Source organism: Atractosteus spatula, chromosome 11 (assembly GCF_055471065.1).
Source record: "Atractosteus spatula isolate fAtrSpa1 chromosome 11, fAtrSpa1.hap1, whole genome shotgun sequence".
NCBI classification, from domain to species: Eukaryota; Metazoa; Chordata; class Actinopteri; order Semionotiformes; family Lepisosteidae; genus Atractosteus; species Atractosteus spatula.
The window spans coordinates 43891798-43914716 of NC_142716.1; the positions used below are offsets into that span (position 1 = coordinate 43891798).

General features: G+C 38.4%; 1 protein-coding gene across 1 annotated transcript in view; it reads left to right on the top strand.

Annotated features, from left to right (window-relative positions):
- Positions 1 to 389: 389 nt before the first annotated feature.
- The window catches only part of aspscr1 (ASPSCR1 tether for SLC2A4, UBX domain containing), a 69146-nt gene continuing 46616 nt past the window's right edge, over positions 390 to 22919 (top strand). The window contains exons 1-7 of the mRNA XM_088927670.1: positions 390 to 494; positions 1197 to 1252; positions 3134 to 3248; positions 8532 to 8632; positions 16363 to 16420; positions 17393 to 17466; positions 18254 to 18824. Coding sequence (XP_088783796.1) covers positions 405 to 494; positions 1197 to 1252; positions 3134 to 3248; positions 8532 to 8632; positions 16363 to 16420; positions 17393 to 17466; positions 18254 to 18824 — 1065 coding nt within the window. The 5' untranslated portion in view covers positions 390 to 404. The remainder of the gene's footprint in view (positions 495 to 1196; positions 1253 to 3133; positions 3249 to 8531; positions 8633 to 16362; positions 16421 to 17392; positions 17467 to 18253; positions 18825 to 22919) is intronic.

The window sequence follows — 22919 nt, forward strand, 5'->3', positions numbered from 1 at the left end:
GTTAACGAGGCGGACTCGTAGGTCTGTATTTGTTAAATAGAACTAGGGGGGAGCTGTGCAGTATACGAATATGGTTGAATTGCATTTGCACTTATGCATATCCGAAAGCACTGAATGTCTTTTCAAACTCCACTGGAATCCACAATTTTCACGGAATAGCTGCAGTAAAACCGCATACTGCGTCTAGCAGTCTCTGACAAGATGACATGTCTTTACCATTTAAAATAAAAGGCGCGGACGAAGAACGAAAGTTGACCTTTATCCAAACCGATATCCTATTATTCACTTTCCCCTTATTCGCGTAGATTCGCAGCGGCCGCACAACGAGAGCGAGTGTTCTCAGGGCTTTGTACGCGCTTGTTGATAAAGCTGTTTCAAAATAAACAGGGAGACGTCATACAATCATGGCTGCCAACAGTACAGCTGTGATAGTTCTTGCTCCGAATGGTAGGAGGCAGACGGTTAAAGTCTTACACAGTACCCCGCTTCTGCAGGTAAATATTTACAAACTTGCATATGTACTTTAAAAGAACACAAGAAATGAGTATGGTTATTTGCTCCGTGTTGAATTAATGGATGTTTCCTTTTGGCGGCTGCACAATGACACTTCAGTTTTCGGGGCTCTGAGGATCTATTACACTGCAAAAACTTGTAAAAAAATGGCGTTTTGGTTTTTAAACTTGTATCGTTACTTTTTTTTTACTTATTGAAACCTCCCGTATAAGTTTATTACACCTTGTCCTTTCATCCTGTCATAATAAGACAACCTGCCGTTGTAACAAGCCTTTGTGTAATAAAAAAAAGCAACCTTCTCTTTTCTCTCGTTTTCTTCTAACGAAAGATTTACATTTAAGTGAATTGTGCTGTTTAAACAAGGGTTTTCGAGCTTGGAGATATTCATAAAGATTTCCAAAATTTAATTTATTTTGACTGTACCTGTGTAAGCTTGTCGAAGAAAGACAGTTAATATCCCTTAACCTCAACTGTGCAGTGCAAACCTACTGTTCTGTAATGTAAAGTATTTGGTCACGTTTAGAGATAAAATACTAAAAATATTATTATATTATTAGAATTAATCATGATAATAATATGACCGATTTCACACTGAACCTAAAACAGTATCATGAAATGCAGTCATAGGTTACAAAATACATGATCACTATTGAATGTGTTCAACATTTGCTTTTCCAATTTAGGTTTTGGAAGATGTGTGCAAGAAACAAGGCTTCAATCCAGATGAATATGATCTTAAGTAAGTGCTGTGTTAGTAATATAGAAGGAACATTATTTTGGATATTATACCCTTTTTTACTGTACATTAATAACCTCATAAAGGTTAAAAAGTTGTATATGCTGTTGCCTCTAGATGATCATGTGTACTTTTTAGTTTTACTTATGCTTACTGTTGGAGATGTACAAGCAGTAGTGCCTCCTGTGTTTTCAGAATAAAGAGGGACTGTCGGATGTTAGGAGGTTAGGTTTTATATAGAAACTAAAACGCTGTGTGTGAGCATACTTTTCTGCAGCAGGTTGTGTATAGTAGATTGTTAGCGAAGGGTAGGGTTAGGATTATGGCAGTTGAGAGTTGTGGACTTAAATCATCGTACTCTAAGTTCGGTTTTTAAAAGTAAAAAGAACTTTAGACTTGTCTCTTATCTGGATCCCTTTATGTTTGTGATTTTAAGTCCTGTCTAGAAAGTACATTTTGATGTTCTAAATTCAGTGCCTCTTATTCCCCGTTTACCCATCAGTGTTTCTTAATACTGGCTTTGGAAAACTGGTCCAAGCTACTTCAAAAAAAACAATCAACATTCTCTTGAATTGTAGAATTAATACATACACCTAATAAACCTAGGATGAGCACCAGCTTATAAATTATACCTGTACGGTCAGCCAGCAGAAGAAATAGTTTTCAATAATATGTATGGATAACAAAAATGTTACAAGTTATTACAACACAGAATAAATGTAATGCAGGGTGTTTTATTTTTAACTAGTCGGCTAAAGCTGTTGTTGTCTTCACCTCAGAGCTCAGACTAATATAAACTAAAACTGGTAGAAAAATGTTTTAAAACAAAAAAAAAGGCATTCAGATTTAAAATAAGATTGAAATAAAATGTTAACTTGCTGTTTCCCACATTATTACTGAACAGATTTTAGGGTAATGAGATGTCTTCCTTACCCTGACGATCAAATATTATAAAGTTCTTTTTATGAAATGAATACTATTTGGTTTTTTTTCAGAATCTCTGATTTTATATATGTGTGTGTGCGTGTGTGTGCGCGTGTGCGTAGGCCTGGTTATAATAGGTTAAGCCTGAGCCGTAACTTTTGAACTGTTTGGTCACTTGTCATTATCCAAAATTGTAAGAGCACACAATGATATATTACAGGTATTTTTGTTGGGCTTACATTGTGAATGGCATTAGAATAAAAGTAGTAACTCCATGACGCATAAGTTTAGCATAATGAAAATAATGACTAGATTCACCTCAAATACAGTGCGATGGGGTGTGATGTCGGGTGCTCTGTCTCAGCACATGATCCACAGTTTTCATTATCTGCCTGGAATGCTGTCCTGAATGCTGTCGTATCACATGATATAGCATGAATACAATCCAAACTCACTGTTTTTGTAAGAGATTTTTCAGTTAATGACATGGGAATGAAGAAAACAAAAATACCCTTTTCTTTCAAAAATGAAATTCTGTCCTATTTCCATTTTGTCCTGCTGTAATATATATATATAGTATAAATTCAAGTCTGAGTTGCATATACTCTTGGATAAGAAAGACCTAAAAAAAGAATAACACTAAATTGAATGACAGGATGGTCACCCGAAGATAGTTTTGTGACTTCTGAGTGGGTTTAACATAATCCTTCGCTTAAGTATTTGTAGAATTGCAGAGCAAATGTATAATGAAGCTATTATATGCATGCACCATGCTAACCCAATTGCATCACCCATAAGGAAAAAAAACTGTTCTTTTTATTACTACAGTCTCAGCTTCATGCCATTCATTGAGAATACCCTGAATTCTTGGCCATTTTGCAGCCCTTTGTTGTTCTGTCTTTGAACAGCTCTGTTGCCATCCATTGAGAAATCACTTGCATTGCTGGTGTTTATTTCTAGGTTTCAGAGAACAGTTCTGGATTTGTCACTGCAGTGGAGATTTGCCAGCCTTCCCAACAACGCTAAGCTGGAGATGGTGCCAAGTACCCGGCAAAGAGCTGGAGTGGAAAGCACAGTATGTATTCATCTCCAAATCTACAAGCAAGTGGCAAATGAATAAGTGTGATGATTATCGTTACAGAACAGGCATGTAGAAGATTTTCTGGCTAGATCAGCATATGATAAAATTTAATAAGCAGAAAAGAGCTACTGTATATATTCCTTGGAAGGATAATGGGTATTAAATTTATTTAATTAAATTTTTAATTAAACATTTTAACTTTATTATTTTCCCATTTATCCTGGCTGCATGATGTAGCGTTTTAAATCACAGGGGTTTTCAGGGAGAGTAGAGGTTGATATAAAAAGTAACGCAGATGTATGAGAGCCATGGAAGATAATAGTGTCTTTGTTACCCTGAGAATAATATTGTTTAACTTTAGATTTACAGATTGCAAATTCCTTTCTCTTTCAGTTAGAGGGATAAAAGTATTGGCAATGATCAGAATATGACGAATGTGTGGTTAAGGACATATTATGTGAAATTTTTAAACACTTTTATAAAGACAGCACTCTATGGATACTAAACAAGTTTTGAGGCTTTTAATTTGAGTGTTTTTTTTTCCGTTCTTTTAAAACAAAGCGATTGGATTTAACAGTGTTTGTCAGTTGTTAAAGATTGTTTTGTCTTCCTTAAGATACAGTGCAAATTGCACTGAAATGGAACCACTGTTTTTAAATTGCTCCCTGGCAAGTTTGATTATTATCAGTTCTCAGGCCTTGAGTTTCGCTTGTGGATGTATGTTAAAGAATGCTTCGGTTCTGTGAAGCAGTGTGGCAGATTACTTCACAATGATGGTGTCAGAAACAACGTGTACTTCCATTTTACTGGCTTATCATGGTTGTAAAACTAATCAACTCAGTGTTTGTTACCCCTTTCCAAGATAGTTTCCTTGCCTTTGAACATTGTGTTTTCTTCCTCTTTCACCCTGAGAAATTTCTCAAAGCATCCCATTTTAATTTTACTTTCTATTTTTAAGATGCAATTAGGCCCTGTTGTTAAAAAAACATGTACCGGGTTTCTGTGTTAACACATTCGAAGCATCCTTTCAAGTTCTTTCCCACATGTTTTCTATATTATCCAGAAAGCATCAGTAAACAACCCTGATGCCTGGCTTGTGTCAAGAAGTACCATCTTAGATGTTGACTTCAATAGAGAAAACAGTGAGAGGCTGAAGACACATCTGTCGAGCAGCTTCTTCTTTGGTCAGACGTGATCTTATATTGGTTGCAGATGATGCCCTGTTCAATGGAAACTAATTATTTCAAGATAGGACAGAAGCTTTCCGTTGAGGTCTCTTGGCAGACCGAGGTTACGATTGAATGAGGCTGACAGGTTGAGCCGGTGCAGAAAGTGTTTTTCTTTTTTAATTACACGCTCTCTGAAAATTGTGGACGTTTTCGGGAAGGAAGCTCGACTCTGATCGTCTCTGGAAACACAGTCACATGAGCTGTTTGCAGGACCCTCTTGCCACATTGGTGCTTTTTTCAGTGTGTTTCAGTGCATTCTGAAAAAGTTTTCCTGAATGTTTTTTTTTTTAATGCTGTCATTGTGTTAAGGCCAGTGGGCTTGTGTCGCTGGAACAGAAGCTGTTTGAAATCATTTCCTCAGATTGTGGTTGACAATGCCTGCCTACAGTGAATTTCCAGTTAATACAGCTAATAAAACCATTGATGAATTTCAGGTTGGCAGTGTTAAAGCTGCAATTTTCCATTTTTCTGAAAGTTCTCTATTTTTGTATGTTCTTACATAGGCTATGTGAAAAATATCTCACTTCCTAAACTGTCTGTGTGTCTTCATTGACTAAGGAATCTGTTATCTCAGAACTGTACAATTAAGTTAGCGGGGAAAGCAAAACACCAGAAATCTGCCTTGAATCTTTGAAGCGATGTTAATGAGAGCATAAGGTCTCATTGGTAGCTGTAGCATGTCTCCAGGTTGTTAAGGAGCCAGTTCATTCCATGAGCTGGCTCCAAACTTTCTCAGTGGGGAATGTGTTGTGACTGTTTAGACAGCAGCATAACAACACGGTGTCTCTGTTGCTACACGGACACATCAGGCTTCTTCTTCCTGATGCTGCACAGACCCCTCTATTTAAGGCCAATGGGATAATGGCAGTGTAGGAATGGGCTGAGGAAGTGGCTGGAGACGAGAGATCAACTGGGAATCCTCAGGTGACGGTCGTCCAGGAGTCTGTGTGAAGGCTGGCGCCCTGGTGCTTGTGCCTCTGACGTGAATTGATGAGTCTCTGTAGCCCTCCTGAAGGAGTTTCCACCCGTGGCTGGTGAATCACTGCCTTTCTCTGTTGAGTTTCAAAGAGGGGGTGGAGGGAATCACCAATTAACATGCAGGGCAGACTATCATTATCTTAAAGGATGCATTTTTTTCTCCTTCCTCTTGAGAGAGATGACTATAATCATGCAGTTTTGTTGTGGAAAGTTGTAGATTGTAAAAGTTTATGCTTCTTGCCAGCGGAAGTGGAAAAGCCCTTTCATTCAGTATAGGCATGCAGCTGAGATATTGATTAGCTTAACAATAATAAACATCTTCTGTTAGAGGTTAATGTCTATATGTTTTAAAGTTGCACATGCAGAATTATACACTTGCCTTCATTGTTTCAGAATTAAACAGTGGCAAACCATTGCAGGAATGTTCAGTTTGGCACAGCTTCATGTGTGCTTTGCTGTGCTAAAATGAAGCTGAGTGAGAGTCAGCTGCTAACGGTTGAGAGGAGTGTTGAATTATGATGCTTCAGATCCAGAAGCTTCTGACACAGATCTAATTAAACGAGTTGCTGATGTTCTTTTTCGTTTGCAGTATGTGGCTTGAATATACCCTTATTGACTAAAAAAACGCCTGTGTCTGCTTGGTTGTTTTTTATTGGGTCCGTATGCCAGACCTTTAGTAATGCCGAAGACTGAAGGCACCCTAATCTATTAGACTGTGTTCCACTGGGAATCCAGACATCTCAACTTTCAAACCACAAGACAACTGGCAGGCTCTCTGAACAATAACAGGACACAAAGGCCGTCTCACAAGCTGGTCTCCGGTGGTGGCCAGGCCGGCCACATACATCAAAGTGCTTTCATCTTTTTGTCTGTTTACAAAAAGGTAAATAACTCCAGAAAATAAACAGGTTCTGAAAAACTGCTTACATAGTTGTGCGGAAGAAGATGTTTAGCCAAGCACGATGATGTATAACATGTCAGGACTTCAAATGAGGGCCCGTTCCCTTGCCTTTTAACAGAGCGGCACAGAGAAGTCAGACCTTAAACTGCTGCGTCCTGTGGCTTTTGTTGGCTTTGCCAGTGTTATTACCATAACCAGGTCAATAACATGAAAATAAACTAATCATCGAAAAAGGCTTAGTGATAAGAATTCTATACTTCAGTAGTTGACAACCCTGGTCATTGCAGCTGAGCTCTAAATCTCCCGTGCTAATTGGCGACTTCATTGATCTGCTGTCTTGCTTAGATTTCTATTTAACTTGTTTGTTCGGTCTCTCCAGAGTGTAAAAAAAAAAAGTACTTCAAGGGGCATGTTTCCGACAGCTCCAACAGAGAGAACTTTCAGCGTGCAGCCTCTCCTCAAATTGCTTGCTGTTGTTACAGACTAAACAGGTCGTTAAAAATCCCCGAGCTTTTCTCGAAAATAGTAGGGGTGTTACCCCAGCCAAGTATCCCCCTGGCCTTTGCCAATTGTGGCCTGTAACAGTGTATGACTCTCAGTCTATGGTGCACTTTGGCTCCCTTCGCATCCAGGTGGATAATTGGTGGTGGAAAGGAGTCTCCATTACCTTTAAAGAGCGTTGAGTGGAGTGCCCAGAAAAGCGCTATATAGCAGAGACGGCCACAACGAGTGCACCCTCTGTCTGCAGAGGTCCAATTGGTTACGTTTCGGGCAGCCCACCTGAAACCAAGTTCTGAGACTCAGAAGGTGGTACAGGATTGATACCAATAGCATATACAGTACGTTTGGATTTTTTTAAAAGCTGTAAGCAAATTTACAGATATTTCCCAAAAAGAAAACTAAAATCAGTTAGCAATTTTATTAAGAACTCAAAAACAAAATAGCCAGTGTTTCTCCTTGACCAGGGTTGGGAACCACTGCTGTACTTTTTTTGAAAAAGTGTAAAACGGGTCATCAGAAAGCATTGTAACTAAGTTCAAATACAGGTTGTAATGCAAGCATTCTTTTAATTATACAGATGGGCCAGTCAGGGGCTGATCAGCTGATTTTGACATTTGGTTAGAAAGGCTTATTATATAGATGATTTGTTGAGAGATCTTTCCTTAGAAACTCAGTGATACTTCAAATTGTCCCTGACTTGTTGTCTTAGACGTTAACTTGGATAGTCGCCTGAATTGTTGTGGGGGTTCTTGGACAAAAGGTAAGGGGCCCTCTTTCTGGGTTACATAAATCATCTTAGTGCCCTGCCATTGTAAGCCGGAGAAGGATAATTAAATTGGTACAACAACCATGACTGCCAAGTGCCCAGGAGGTTAGATTTTCATCTGCCACAGTTCTGGAGTAATTGATAAGATATTTTGTTTTGCAAATTGCATATTGCTTAACATAAAGGCAGCTTTTCTATTCAGATTACATTAACGGGTTTTTCTCATGCTATTCCCATCACTTCCAATACCTGCGACATTCAGGATTGAGTTTTAGGTGGTTTCAATGGGTCTTATTTATTGAAATGCTAAAAACTTAACTGTTAAACAATTGCTTTTGTTTGTCCTGCTAACGAGAGAATAAAGTCAATCCACCCATTCAACAAACGGTCCTTACCTGTTGAGACCCTGGTACTTCATACCCCCTCCTAGGAATGGAATGTTTTCATTCTGAACTAGAAGAAACACAAATGTCAGCTTATCTACAAAAGCCTTGTCTGGAAAAGCACAAACTAAGCTGACAAAACTCTCTGCAAGTTTATGCAAGTAGTAAGGTTGACAAGAAATGCATATAATATCTTTAATGAATTTAAGTTACTACTTAATCCATCCATCCATTATCTATATCCTCTTTACCTTACAGAGGGTTGCTTTGAGCCCGCAGTAACTGATCACAAGCCGGAGTTACATCCTGGATGGGATGCCAGTCTATTACTGGACATTGTTAATGCTTCAAATGGATATTGTAGTGTCATCACAAATGATACTAACTGTGTGTCCAGTGTTCACGATAGAAGTTACGCATAGAATTTGATAGATACACAGGAAAATGATTGACCCAGTGACTGCAGCCAGCCAGGTAAACTTGTCTTGAGTTCACGAGGGTATGTATTTTTTCTCCTAGGTTCGCATTGCTTTGCAGTTAGAAGATGGTTCAAGACTGCAGGACTCCTTCTGCTGTGGACAGTCACTGTGGGAGCTCATAAATCATTTCCCACACACGAGGTGAGAGCATATATTTTACAGTGCGGAAACAGAAAAAAATGCAGTGCAGAATGAGGGGAGTAGCTGGGTTACTGTGAACCTGTAGATACACGGGTGTCTGGCAGGGCTACTTGAGTCTTTTACTGGTCCATAAGGCAGATGCGACTGCACAGTGAACTTCCCCCAACTGTAAGCCAGTTTCCCAAAACTATACCCTTCAAACACTCCACATGTACATTCTCGTAAACATTGGGTAAAGAAGTTCAGTCTTTGAATCCTTTAGTGCTTGGCCTCTTGCCTTGCAACTACGTTCCAAGGTGTTTCAGTTGTTTTAGCAACAAAAGATACATCTGGATTTTTAAAAGCATCTCCCATGGCTTTTGGCATTAAGATTGGACGAGACTGTGCTACAAAAATGTGTATTTCCGAGGGTTACACATTAGTACCTGTCAAATGATTACTTTGGTTTTAGAGAGACACACACAGATTTAAAAGATAAAGCAGGAAATGGAACTGAACCATTCTGTTTACGTTGCTCAGAACTGGTGCCTTGTCGACAACTAGATATTGTCATAAAATCCTAACTCATGTATGTGTATTTTTTCTGTTTCAATTTATTTCAAAGCTTTATAGTAACATTGCATTTTTCAGTTATGTTTTGGAATTGCAGAACTGTCTTACACTGTGTTTTGCTTCATTTGTTTTGCTAAATAAAATTCTGTTTTAAAATAGTTACCACTCTTCTTTCTTAATAGTGTTATTCTAAAATCTTAATTTTCAGTGTATTTTCTCATAACCAAGCTGCAATTTGAATTAAAACAAGAGGAATATGAAAGACCCGATCTGGAAAGGTTAAGAAATTTGTTAAATGGTTATAAAATATGGCATTGTAATTGTCAGTCACGACTGGGGGAAATTGTATAAGACTAACAAAGTAATGTCTGACTTTGATGCTAATTTAAGTGTCTTTATGGATTTTTTCTTTAGGTGTTTTGATAACACCATGCACATAAATCTTGGCATTTCCTTCACCTAGAACAAAAATCTGTGCAATTACCTATTTGTTTTCATTCATTTTTTATAAGTAACACTATACTGTAAGCCTATGTGGCCAACTCCACATATTTGAGTTTGAGAAGTGCTTGTTTTCCAATTCTTGATTTACTTAATTTTTTTGCTGAACCCGACAGTGAGATCCAGGTACCTCCGATATTTGAATATCTGTCAAACAACAACAACGGCAACAACAACAAAAAATCATTAAGAGGGTTCCAAATTCTTCCCTTTTATTTCTTTTTCTGTGGTTTTGGAAATGCCTGCCTGTGTAAACACCAACTGAGCCTTTTATGAGTTATAAAAGCTGCACAAGTGAGCGGGTATTGTAATCAAAGCAGTCTCAAAGTGATGCCAGTCTCTCGTCTGGTGCTGTGACTGCATTAAAAATGCCTGAAGTTGGCACCTGCTTTGATTTAATATTTTTATACAATGTAGTGCAATCTTTGCCAGAGCCTCTGTCCAAGTGTCTGCCGAGCTGCCTTTCATCAATATGACATCATTTTACAACTTAATTATTTTCCACAGAAGCTTCCAGGCTTAGGCATTGCTTTATGGAATAAAAATAATGGATTCACTTTTATCTTCAGTAAACATTGGCCGTAAAGTCTCTAGCTCTTATGTACATGCACAAATACAGATACATTTATATATTTTGTGTCCTCATTTGGTGTTGTCTCATGAATTCCTTTAATTAAGCAAGATTGTTATTAAAGAAACACAAGCACACACACACACATACCTGATATTGGCAGACCACCCTTGTGGTTATATTCTCTTGTATTCAAGAAATAAAACAAATTACCTTTCTTCTCAGCTTTGCTGCAAAATATTTATCAGAGCACTTTTGATGTTGTTTCCTCCTGTATTCAGATCTCTAGACCAAGCATCACACAATGTACTGTAGGTAGAATTTACCAGGCCGGATCAAGAGAGAATCTGATGTGATTTTTCATTCCACTCCTTGTGTGTAACCTGGAGAGACTGTGGGTTTCTTGTTCATTGTAATCCTGTATATTTATCTTTGTTTTTATACGTCTCTTTTTCTTTTTGCCTTTCTTTGAAGAGTTTCTCTTTATTATGTCTGTGCATCCTGTCATATGACCCTAATACCTGTTATCAGCTCATGATATTTCTTGTAATTCTCACTTTTCCAGTGTAGTGTTCATTGAGGATCTGTATTTTTCCTTAGCTAATTTGAAAGCTCTGTACAGGGATATCTACTTATTGGTGTATCGATGACAATAGGTATTTGTGTTAACAATATAGTATTTTTGTACAATGTACAAGAACAAATAGCACTGTGTGAAATCTGTGAATGTTGTATCTCTGTAAACATTTCAGTAAATATTTTAGTGCCACACAACCAGATATTTTAAAAGCTGTTGCTTTGGAGCTAGATCTTAAAGACATTACCAATCTGTGCCTCTGATTTTTGTTACAAGAGAGCTGAAAAAATTTGATATACTAGAATAATTGGAAGAAACGTGTGTAAATAATTAAATGCTATAACATTTACCTTTTGGCTTTGTGGGTTTCCTGGGTATCTCATATTTGTATAAAAAGTGTTTGGCTTTTTGTTTTTCTTCTGTAAATATAAAGAGAGGTGGGGTCTGAAATAAATTACCTAGCTATGCTGTTGAAGCAGATTTTCCCTGGAACTCTTCTTGGAAAAGCTGGGCAAGATCCTTGGGTTGATAAGCTTCTAGCATCCAAATAAGCTAGAAGGCCTGAATTTCCTTCTTTCATTTGTAACCTTAGATTCTCATTAAAAATGCATTGAAATCCCCGACAGGATTACACCTGAAATGATACCTTAAGATCTTACAGTTAGGTGTTGAAAGTTCAATATGAACTTGATCATGCCTATCAGGAAACTGATTTGTGAATATGACACAAACAAAGGAGGTGGCCGGGAATTTTCTTTTTCCACTCATGGCGGTGATACATCACTTGCTACTGTATGTCTTTTAAATGCTTAGATTTAGAGCAAACTGCTGCTGAACTAGAAATTCACCCAAAGCCACATGAATTCCCACTTGTGATGTGGGTTTGTTAGTTCTTTATCTACAGTATGTGTAAGGTTTAATCCGGTGGAGTCAATTCAAACCTACTTCCTATGTGTCTGTTTCAAGAATGCAAATGAGCAGTTGGATCCATTATGCAGTTTACATGCAATTTTTGTGCATTGTTTTTGGTTCTGTCTGTGCTAATGTATTGAAAATAATGTTCTCTTTTATGTTTGAGTGGCAGCAGTGTTAATGATTTTGACACTCGAATCATCTCACACTGCAACGTCTGTTTTCATCACTGTTGCACGTGATCTCGGCTTTAAAAATACAGATATAAATGCCAGTTTCTTTTGCTGGTGTTGGTACTCAAAGTTTACAAGACATTCTGGCATATATAATCAATCCTTGTTTTCATATGTCACTAAAGAATTAGTAGTTATTTTCTATTTCTAAAAAACTCAGTGAAGTTGCAGTTCCTAATAGTACTTTCAAGAAGCATTTGAACAAAAATACATGTTTTTGGAGTTATTTTTTTCTAAAGTTTTACCACACAATGCCTTAATGAGTAAACAGTTTGAAATGCCACGTTGTGTTTAAAAATAAGATGATACTGAACTTAAACCACAAACCACTAAGATACTTCAGTATGATGGAAAGCATTAGAGAGACTTATACAGTTGTAGTTGTCTTGTGGTGGCACAGACTGAAATATAGTCTAGTGAATGCATTTGCCAAGTTAAGACATTGAGTATGAATTGAAATGAAATGACTGTAATTTTTAGGTTACATCGAGCAGCTTGGCATTGATTTAAGGCCTTTGTAATAATATGCAGCTTTCACCACGGAGACCAAAGAAATTCTGTGGCCAATTGAAATGGACGTCCCTTTTTTGTACGTATCTACGTCTGAGTTACGGATGTTGTTATTCATTCTACAATTACTAATAATTGTAACAAAACCAAATTGATGGTGATATCAGATGTACTTTACAGTATGTGGTTATGTTAAAATGTTTTTTAATTTAAAAAAGTTATATGTCAAAACGCAGAACATATTGGCTTTTGTTTTCTGGGAAAAAAGAGGACATTTTGAGCTTAAACAATGTTGTCGCCAGCCAGATGGAGGGATACAGTTAACTCTCAAGTATATTTAAGTCCATCTGTTGATTTACTGTGGTGTACATAAACAAGTGGCACTGTATTACATCTTCAGTTCAGTCTCTTTCTATTTGATTTCAAGTACATCTGGAAATGAAAAACATGCTGTGGAACAGGAATGGATAATGTTGAGCCATTTTCTCTGATGAAAGTTATTGTTAGAACATTGAGAGGTGCTTTCTGTGCTGCATGGTGACAGTGGTTGATACAAACAACATGGTGCTCACTCATTGAGTGATAGTGGTGTGGAAACGTGGACCAAGTAATTCAGGTGGATAGATGAGTTTAATGTAATAGCATTTTAGTTTAATGAGTTGTATGCACCTGATTTCAAACCATTCATGTTCATTATTAATTATTATTAGTCAGTTGTTTAAAATAACATATTTTTACACTTACCTGACTTGATCAATTTGGGATTAATTGAAAATTCATTAATCTGCTTAATTGTGTGTGCGGTGAATGATTTCATCAGTAGTCAATTGCGGTCAGCAACAAGAAATGACAGCAATTCAAGCATTTTGTTTGTTGTTTTGTGTTTATTATACATAGAAAAGGCATGAGTATCAGCTAAATGGCAGCATAAATGCAAATAATTAAAAAATCTGGCCAAAAAACATGAAACAAACCAAAGCAGATTGTTTAAGTCAGACACGTAATACCTAACTTGTGTCTAACTCCAGGACATTAGCGGGGGTCAGGGAGTGAGGTGACCTTGTTACTCACAACTTTGAAAAATAAAAGCACATCACCCAGGTAAAAGGGTACACTGTAAGTCAAAACCATAACCTGTTCTTGCCCCTAACTCTCAAACCAGATGAAAATCTGTTGCGATCTTGAAGTTATTTCACCTTCAAAGCTTAGAAAAGATAATTAACAGATGGATTTTGTTTAGTTTTGATGTCAGCTTTGTTGAACCCAGATTGTATAGGTGCAGATGGTCACAGAGTAAATGGTGGAAGCTTGAAGCAAGGTGAGCTGGGTGTGCTTTCATGTCAGCGGGAAGCTAGCGACCTTTGACCTGCTGAACCTCACATGCGGGCTGTCGACAGCGTTTCCCCTAGTGGCCTATAAAGATTAGCACATGGAGTGTGGCTGGAGCGTGCAGGCTCTAATATCACGTAAGAGAGCTTGCAGCCAACCCCTTGTTTCTTTGCTTCGGCGACAGTACACTCGGTTCTCTTATCACAGAAACATTACCATTAGAGGGTGTGAGCAGTAGAGTTATTGATTTAAAAATACGTTGCGAAAGATAAATGTATTTATTGCTACAGGACTGAAACTGAAATCAGTTGTCCATATTTTGTTGAAAAGGGAAACATTGGTATAAGGAGTGGCACAGCTGTGGGAGAGCTTAGCAAATCTCCTAGTTAATAGCCAAACTATGATGCTAGTGATCAGTGGGGAAAAATATCTTGCTTTTTTTTCCACAGTGTTAAACTTGGACATATATAAAATACTGTCACAAATTGTTTTTTTTAATGTTTGAGAGCGATGTAAATAACTACCTTCTTTCTTTGTGTTATATGTCTGAGCATCAAAAGATAAGGGCTTGTTCTGGCTTTACCAACAGGTGTTTTCGTTTTAAATTCAGACTTCTGTAGATTTGTATTAGTTCTTCTGACATGAAGCAGAGTGATCTGTTATGTTAGTAGGATTAAATGGAATGCATAATATCTCACTGCTTTGCTGGTCATTCTTAAAGTGTTTTTTTATAAATAAGATTTTACTGATGGGGAAACAAAAATCATTAATTAATAAGCTTTCGTCCAAATTGACCCCCCAAAAATGGAGCTCAAAATGAATGACATCCCTGCACTGCATTATAAAGAAAGTGTTGCATCTTCAGGAAAGAATTAAAAAAGAAGTGATCATGTGAGCTTGTATTGTACTTTTTAGCGAGTGCTGACTTTATCAGCTACACTTGTTTTAGCCTGATCATTTTAGAAAGGGGATTCCACTAGTCACATGGTATCTGTCTTGCCACATAGACGCACATACTTCCCCACTTGTTTAGTGTGCAGATCTCTGCTGTTGGAGCAAACACTGCTATTTTTTATTTTTAAAATTAGGGGTGCAATTGTTTTCAGCATATTGAATTGCACTTGAACAATTGAACCATCCTGTTTGTAGTTCATTAGTAATGGACCTTAGATTGTAGTAAACCGGGAGTATCTGAATGACATGATTCAGAGCTGTGAACAGGTGCCTTCTCCAATTGGGCCGTATGCAAGCTCTTGTGCTGGGGAAAAAAAAACAAAACATCTTTTAAAATTGAATTTCCTAAAATTGAGGACAGGAGGCCCTTCTGCACAAAGACTTGTGGAAATCTAGAACAAGTTCTCTTATAATGTTTTCGAAAGTGATGCCCTGGCTTCTTTCAAGACGCGTAAGAACATGAAAGGTTGCAAACGATAAGAGGCCATTCGGTCCATCTAGCATATTTGGTGGTTAGTAGTTAATTGATCCAAGCATCTCATCCGGGGTATTGGCTAACATGGCTGGGAGCTTTTTCCAGAATCCCACAACCCAACAACTGGACGAAATACCACGGTTAGTTAGCTGCTAGCCACCAAAGGGGCTAGTTAGATTGTAACAAGTGGGGGTCATTCTGTCTTTCTTCAGGTCTTGTCATCATACTGTCTGGGACTTCATGGCTTGGAGTTCCAGCTGAGTTTGAGAAAGGGCGGCCCCATATGCCCCTGAACTTGTCTACAGTCTTCCCACAGGATGGAGAGAGAAGCGGGCAGTTTTGTTCAAATTCTGCTTCAGCGCATGCTCCTAATACTCCAGTTGCCAGAAAGACCAGTGCATAAACCTTCTTGTTTATGAGCTTGTCAGGAGAAGAAGACAGTATTCACAGTTTATGACAATAGGGCGAAACAGTAAATTTGGTCTTTTAAAAATCTCCAGTTTTTTAATATGAAAAGATCTCTCCATAATTACAATAAACAATGAACAGTCAATTAGAAGATTAAAGGTAGTGGAAAGCCTTCACTTGAGATGGCTTTACAAGTTGGTGTTACAAGACCTGCAATCACAAACCAGTTTCAGATTCTTCTCAAGTCTTATGTGCTCCTGTGATGGAAAAATAATGACTAGGGTTGTTTAATTTCACTTAGATGTGGACTTGGACTTCTGTAAGAGGAAGCTACATTGTGTTTCTTTTATTCTCTTTTCAGCATGGAATAAACCTTTACTTGTTCCTTTGCAGCCTATGCATACTGACGCAGCCACCTACTTGAACAACTAAAACTATTGTTAACTATCCTTTCACAGCTGTCAACTTCACAAAACGTGACAGCAATAATTTAAAACAAAATCAAACAGTAAGAGCTTTCCCCCTTTCTTTCCTGCAAATGCACACAGATAAACACACACAAACACTCCCCCACAGTTTCATATGAATCAACTCAAGCAGACACATGGATCACTGGGTTACTGGCCTGTCTATTGAGGCTGTTTGAAGATTGCGTTTTATTGTTCCAAAAGGTCAAGTTCCTCAAAGCTTTCCTTCTGTTCTCTATAGGGTGCCTGAGCCACAGCTGTCGGGATCCACTCCAGTTTGTGTTTATATGAGAGATGAGGTAGGTCATAGTGGTCTTAAAAATGTTATTACTGGTGCAGGCACTACAGATGCTGTGATATTGTTATTCTTTTTTTTTTAGTAGGTTATAAAAAGAGGGATGGTATTCACGTCTTTAATGACCCCTCTCCTGGTTGACAACAATACAAATAGCTACGCTATCTCAGCTTTGAAGTATTTCTTATGCTTTCCCAGAGCAATATTGCATATTTTTTAAAGGAGATATCTGACCACCAATTAAACAACAATGCTACCTTCCATGTCATTAGTAATGGTTAGATTAAGACAGATCTCCACACTTTACAATGCTATTTAAAGTTTCATGACCTTCACATCAAACATTGTTTACCTAAAATATTGGATTATATCATTCAACCAGACATGATTGAATTGCTAATGGCCTGTCTTGAGATTTAAGAGTTATACACAAGATTGCCTTGCATTAAAAAGTAACTTTCTTTGCTATCCTTAGATAGGATGTAAGAATAGGTTACATGCCAGAATTGAATAGTGTATCAAATTTCCACAGAAATTGTTCAGCTGGGTAGCTACTGGGGCAGGTAACGTTTTGACAAACCAGTCCTAATTTTGCTGTATAATTTTACCTCGCTCCTTGCTGACAGCGAGCAAAGCCACCAGCTAATACGTCACTAAGTGACGACATGTAAGAAGTTGAACAGTTGTGATGTAAGGTGATAAATAATTCTGCATGTGCACGAGAATAGATAGAGCATTACACTGAATGTGAAAGGAAACATGATACTGCTGTTTATTTAATAGCTCGTGTCTTCAGGAAACGTGTTAAAAAAGCCAAATGGTCTTGAAATTTATCCTTTCCCTCTCCAATTTCTCTTTCTTAGTGTTTTCACACGTTTGCCTTCTGCAAAGCCCATGGGATTTAATACGATTCTGTTTGATATTCCAGCTCATTGTGCAAATAATAATACAAAGTATATGTAAATGTCTCATTCAGGTCGCTGGAGAGGAAGCGCTGAAGAAAACGACCCTGAAATCCCTTGGTCTCACAGGTGGCAGTGCCATCGTCAGGTGAGTGGAGCGTTTCTGCTGGATGACCCAGGAAACGACATTTGCACAGTAGGGCATTTTCCCCTTCATTAGCAAGCCTTTCCTGTTAGTTATATGCCCACCCATGTTGGGAATTTGCAGCTGTTTTAAGATTCAGCTGTCCGGCACTGGCTCAGGAGAAAATGTGATGCCGGCACTCTCCCCTGGAGCCCACCTGCAGAGCTGTTTGCTATGTCACACGCCGCTAGCTCCATGTTAACGCCAACTGGAGGAGTAGCACACCCCTGCAGGACTTACCGCTGGTCACATGTGCTACTTGTCAACTCTTGAGTCTGAATATTTTTTATTTCTGATGATGGGAACTGGATGAGTGACAGGGACTGGACACTGAGATATAAAATTTAGTTTATGTCATGAGACAGGCTTAAAGTAGATCATGTCTATAATTTGAAAGAAGTTTCCTCCTGTTTCTCATTGTTTGAATGAGTGCAGCAAAGTGTTATTTTTTTCCTCAATGACGTGGTCTAGTGTGCATATGTAGGTGGGGGTATCTGTTATGTATTACCATTTATATCATTTTTGTAATTTAACAATAAGAAGGGAGGTGTACACTTCAGAGTAGGTTACTCTTTTTTTTTCCTATTGGAAGCATCCCTGAAAAATCCCTAAAGTGCATCTGATGAATGTAAGGGTCTGAGTAAGAGTTTGAAATATTCCTTGGGGAATGTGCCTTAGTTTGTCTTATGTAATACTTGGGTACTATTTGCTGAACCTGGTGTCCTGCTTCTGTCTGCGTACTCCGTCATAGATATGTGCTGAAGAAATCAAAGTCCCCTGAACAGGGTGAGCCTTTGGAAATGGGCAGTGTAGCTGCCGTGAAGAAGGAAGAGAGGCCAGAGACAGCAGATCAGCCTCCCCCACCTGACCCAACGCCCAAGCCGGTGGTGTCGGCTGCGCTCGATAAGACCGAGCCAGAGCCCTCTGCAAAGAAGCCAGTTGCTATTCCCTCTCCATTGCGCGGTGATGCCACAGAGGCCAGCGGAGATGTAGCAAGCCTGGATGATCCGAAACCAAAAGGCGCAGAGAATGCACCAGTAAAAGACCTTGTCACTGAAACCCAAGAATCTGAGCTGAAACCGTCTTCGGAAACCCCCGGTCCCTCTACTGAGTTGCCTTCCAGGATGAAGCCAGCCTCGGCCCACGTTCCAAATCCAAGCACCTTTGTGCCGTTTTCCGGAGGGGGGCAACGGCTCGGAGGGCCAGGTGCTGGGGGTCCCACTGGGGGGAGCGGACAGCTAAACTCCAGCTCTCTGACTTCCCTCTCCAGCCCTGGAGGGCCCCCCAAGGCCAAGAAACCCAAGCCCAGCAGTGAGTCGAAGGTAAGAGTAGGAAAAACTTCTGTCATTATCCTGCCACCTTCACTGAACAGCCTGGCCTAGCTATAAGATTTCAGGGAAATCTCTTGGAAATCAACTGTGTATAGAAAGCATATATCAAAGTTCAGTTGAGCCAAAAAAAATATTTTTTATTAATTGCTGTTAACTAGTTTTTGAGTGATCTTGGAACAAAATATCACCTGCAATCAGCTGCAAAAACAGAAGCAGGAAAAGAGCAGTCTGTGATTTGTGTTTTATATATCTGGAATGTTCTTTGTGATGTTTATACAGTCAGAAAGTAAGTTGCTCGCTTCTTTTGTATTTCTTTTATACGGATGCTGATGGTATATATATATGTATTTTATTAAATGCACAAATACACTTTTTGTATGGTCAAAGGTGAAAACCTCATTTGATTGTTTAGTTTTGTCTTTTGACTTAGATAGTGGAAGATACCTGTATAGGAAAGGGGGTGTTATGATTAGTAGTGAATGAAGTGGGTCCCCACCTATATACCTGAAGATATACCTTGGGATACCTATTTACCTGGGATGAAAAACACTACACCAATGCAAGCAATTAATCATTAATGACAAACCCAAGTATGTAATGTTTGTAAGCAGATTTCAGTATGCTAGAATAATTATTTCAGCCAGTGTATAATGTAATCATTAAGAAAAACAGTGTTTTAGTCATACAGTTGAATGTTGGAGTCCAATGATGTGTAAGACATTTAGGCTTTAGACTACTTCAAATGCTGCAGTTGGTATGACACTGCTGCTTTTAATTCTCAAAAACATTAAGAAAAAGTGACAACTTGAACGTAATCAGTTACGTACTCATCACATTCTGAATCATTTGTTCTGTTCTGAGTTATTTTAAGTTATACAACATCGGAGATTAGTTTGCTTGGAAGAATTGGGATTTTATTATCCATGAAAATGCATTTTTTAAATGTGTGAATTCAGCCAGGCATTTTAGAATGATGCTCAGAAAGGCACCACAGTTCACACAGGCACTGAATTAGATGCACACTTAATGGATTACAGGAAACTAACAGTGCACACATGCACGCACACAGATACACACTACAGCTCACTGCTTATTAATACTCGAGATCCCCTTAGAGTAGCTTTTTAAAGGAGTTTCTTACTTCAGCTATCATGAAAGAGATGATGATACGGTAGGTGTAAGCATTTTCCACTGTATTCTGTGGCATAACTTTAACTCGTTTCAGAAACAGACTTTGATCAGCTCCTGTAATTCTTTGATCTTTGTTGTTTGAATCTGATAATGATGTTTAATTGATTATAAGATACTACAGAATGCCGCCCTGCCTTTGTGTTTATTATTGCCTTTTTTCTTCTTTGCTTTCAAAAAGAAGAATGTTTGCATGCAGTATTGCCCCATTTTTTCGTTTTTTAAAATGAACTTCAAAGCTGCACTCAGTTAATACAAGAGAAAGCCCAGATATTTTCCATTAAGGTTTGAAATGGTTTGATTTTCACCATATAAAAATTCAACCACAGGACTGGATAAAATAACACATTTTGCTTGATTTTTGTGTTATGAGTCTTTAGGAGACCAAGTCAGTTCACGACCTTTGATGTCAGTCGCATTAATTATTTAAAGGTAGTTTTCTTATATCCCCCCCCCCCCCTTTTCAGATCAGAGTGGAATGTTTTCCCATTTCCTGATTATAGTGTGTATAGTTCTGAGTTCTAACAATATTTGGAGGATCGACACTCTTTGAAGTCCGCGTCACTCATTTCTGTTCCTGTCCTAGGCCAGTGTGCTGACCCCTAACGAGGCCTGATTGCTTCCTTGGCGTACCAGAGATAACTGTAAATATATGCCTTTGATATCTGCCTGTGAGCCGGTCAGCCTCAGGGGGACACCATATGGGCTATTACAATTAAGGAGGCCAGAGAAAGATGGGCACAACTCTCTGATCAAAGACCCGAATAATGATTTATTTTCCAGATCACTGAGAAATGGTGGGAAACATTGGTGGGTAGTTTCATTAAGTTTATCAAGTTAAAAAAAAAAGCTGTAAGTGTGTGCGTTGGTTCTGAGAAGTTCCCAACTGTAATTTCTAGAGACAGAAACTTACACACTTGTAAACAATGGAGGGTTTGTCTTTAAAGAGCTTCTAAACTATTGAGGATGTTAAAAAATGTTTGTTTTTTTCAGTGCACTTAAATGTTGAGTATCCTGATATGTTTAGAGGAGCTGAATGTTCCCCTGTTTAAAGCCTTTTACCGATTGCACTAATTAGGCGACTGAAGATACTCAACAGGAAGGGAACGACTCCTTTCTCAGTTTCTTTATTCTTGTTGCATTCATGAACCTTGGCCTGTCCACAGATCTGGAGCCAAAGCGACACTGGGGACAGGACATTGGCACGATGAAAGTCTTATTGCTCCAGAGTCCTTAGCCACAGACCGGTGGGGTGAAAACTAAGCTGCTCAATTTGAAAGCCAGGAGTTCCTACCACTCCTGATTTTTTTAGCACGTGTTCTCCCCCCACCTCTCCACAAGAAATGTTTCCTGCAAAATAATCTTTGGCAACATTTTTCTAAATATTCCTTAGTGTTTGAATTTGGAAGGCTCATTAAACGTAGCTCTGAGGTTTCACGTTTTTTTTTGAATAAAAGAGAAATAACTGTAATCATCTCTTACTGTAACTTTACTGTAAGTACTTCTAGTTTGTCCTCAGGAAATTGATTCAAATTGGGAGCCTGAATCCTGCTCCCATGGTCAACCTGAGCATCATCTGGCAGTGATTTTAAGCAGTGGCTATGACTCATGAGCACTCACCTACGAGTATAAAAGAATGGGTATGAAATTTCCCTTATGAAGCAAAACTGGAAGTGGACTGTGGCAAGTTGGGAGACATGTAAAACACCATACATCCATTTTAGACAGAAAAATGCTGGAAGGCATGACTACACCCTGGATGGTATGCCAGTCCATCACAGGGAAGGTCTAAGGAATCTGTAGCATTTTATGAAAATACAGCAGGCACCCCAGTCCAAAATCGAACCCAGGATCAGGTGTTGACCACCATGTTTGCATGCTGTCTCAAAGATTAAAACCATAGATTTTTGGGGGGCTGGGATGTTTTTTTTTTGGGGGGGAGGGACTTTTTCACTTGTTAATGTTTTACTTTAAGCATGCATTCAAAAATAGAAATGGTAAGACAAATCACCTCTTTTGGTCAGTCAACAGTTAACATGTGCTGTCACAAGAGAGAAAAGAGCTTTGCATCCTGAAGGAGAACTGAATCTGTAGTACAGGGTTTCTCTGCCAGGGCAGGGTTAGTACAGTAGCTATGTTTTGGATCAGCTGTAGTTGATAAGGATGATCTGTTTCTCTGTGTAGTTGCACCCACTCGTTTCAATAGCACACGTCTTGACTCAAGGCAAGCTTCCAAAGACTCATTCAGTTAGGAAGTGTTAAACTGAGTTCTGGGAACAAAGCCTCCTTGATAATTAAAGTATCTTGTTTCTCTTTTAATCACCTTTGTAAGCTTTGTGGCATCACCATGTTTTAATTATGCAGCGTAGAGATTAGAGGAATGTCAGGATGTAAACCTGGAAGATAGCATGGCCAAAAAATCAGGAACATTTCACAACTTAAAGTTGATTGTACTTTTTTAACTTTTTACTCTTAAATCTAATTGTGTTTTAAGAGGATTTAGAATGGATTTTATTTTAGCTTTATAGAAAAGGGTAAATGAAGAAATGCTTAAGATGTGTTAAATGGTAAATTTTCTGTTCAGGCAGATACAGGTTGGTAGTATTACCATATTACTAAGGCAATAAAAATATTACAATGGTTTTGGTCAAATTTAATGATGAAGTTAATGATTTATGGTAATTGTGATTTTTGCCAGTTAAGTGTACAACATGTACCCCTCATAGAGTAGACTGGTTTAGACCTGTGTGTGTTAAAGTTATGATTTTGCTGTGTCAATACAGTTTACAGGTGTTAAAAAGCCTGCTTAGCTGGGGATTCTCAGTACTTTAGGACTTATAAAAATCTAATTACCAGCAATTCTATATGACATGGTTTTCATATTTCACAATTCATATT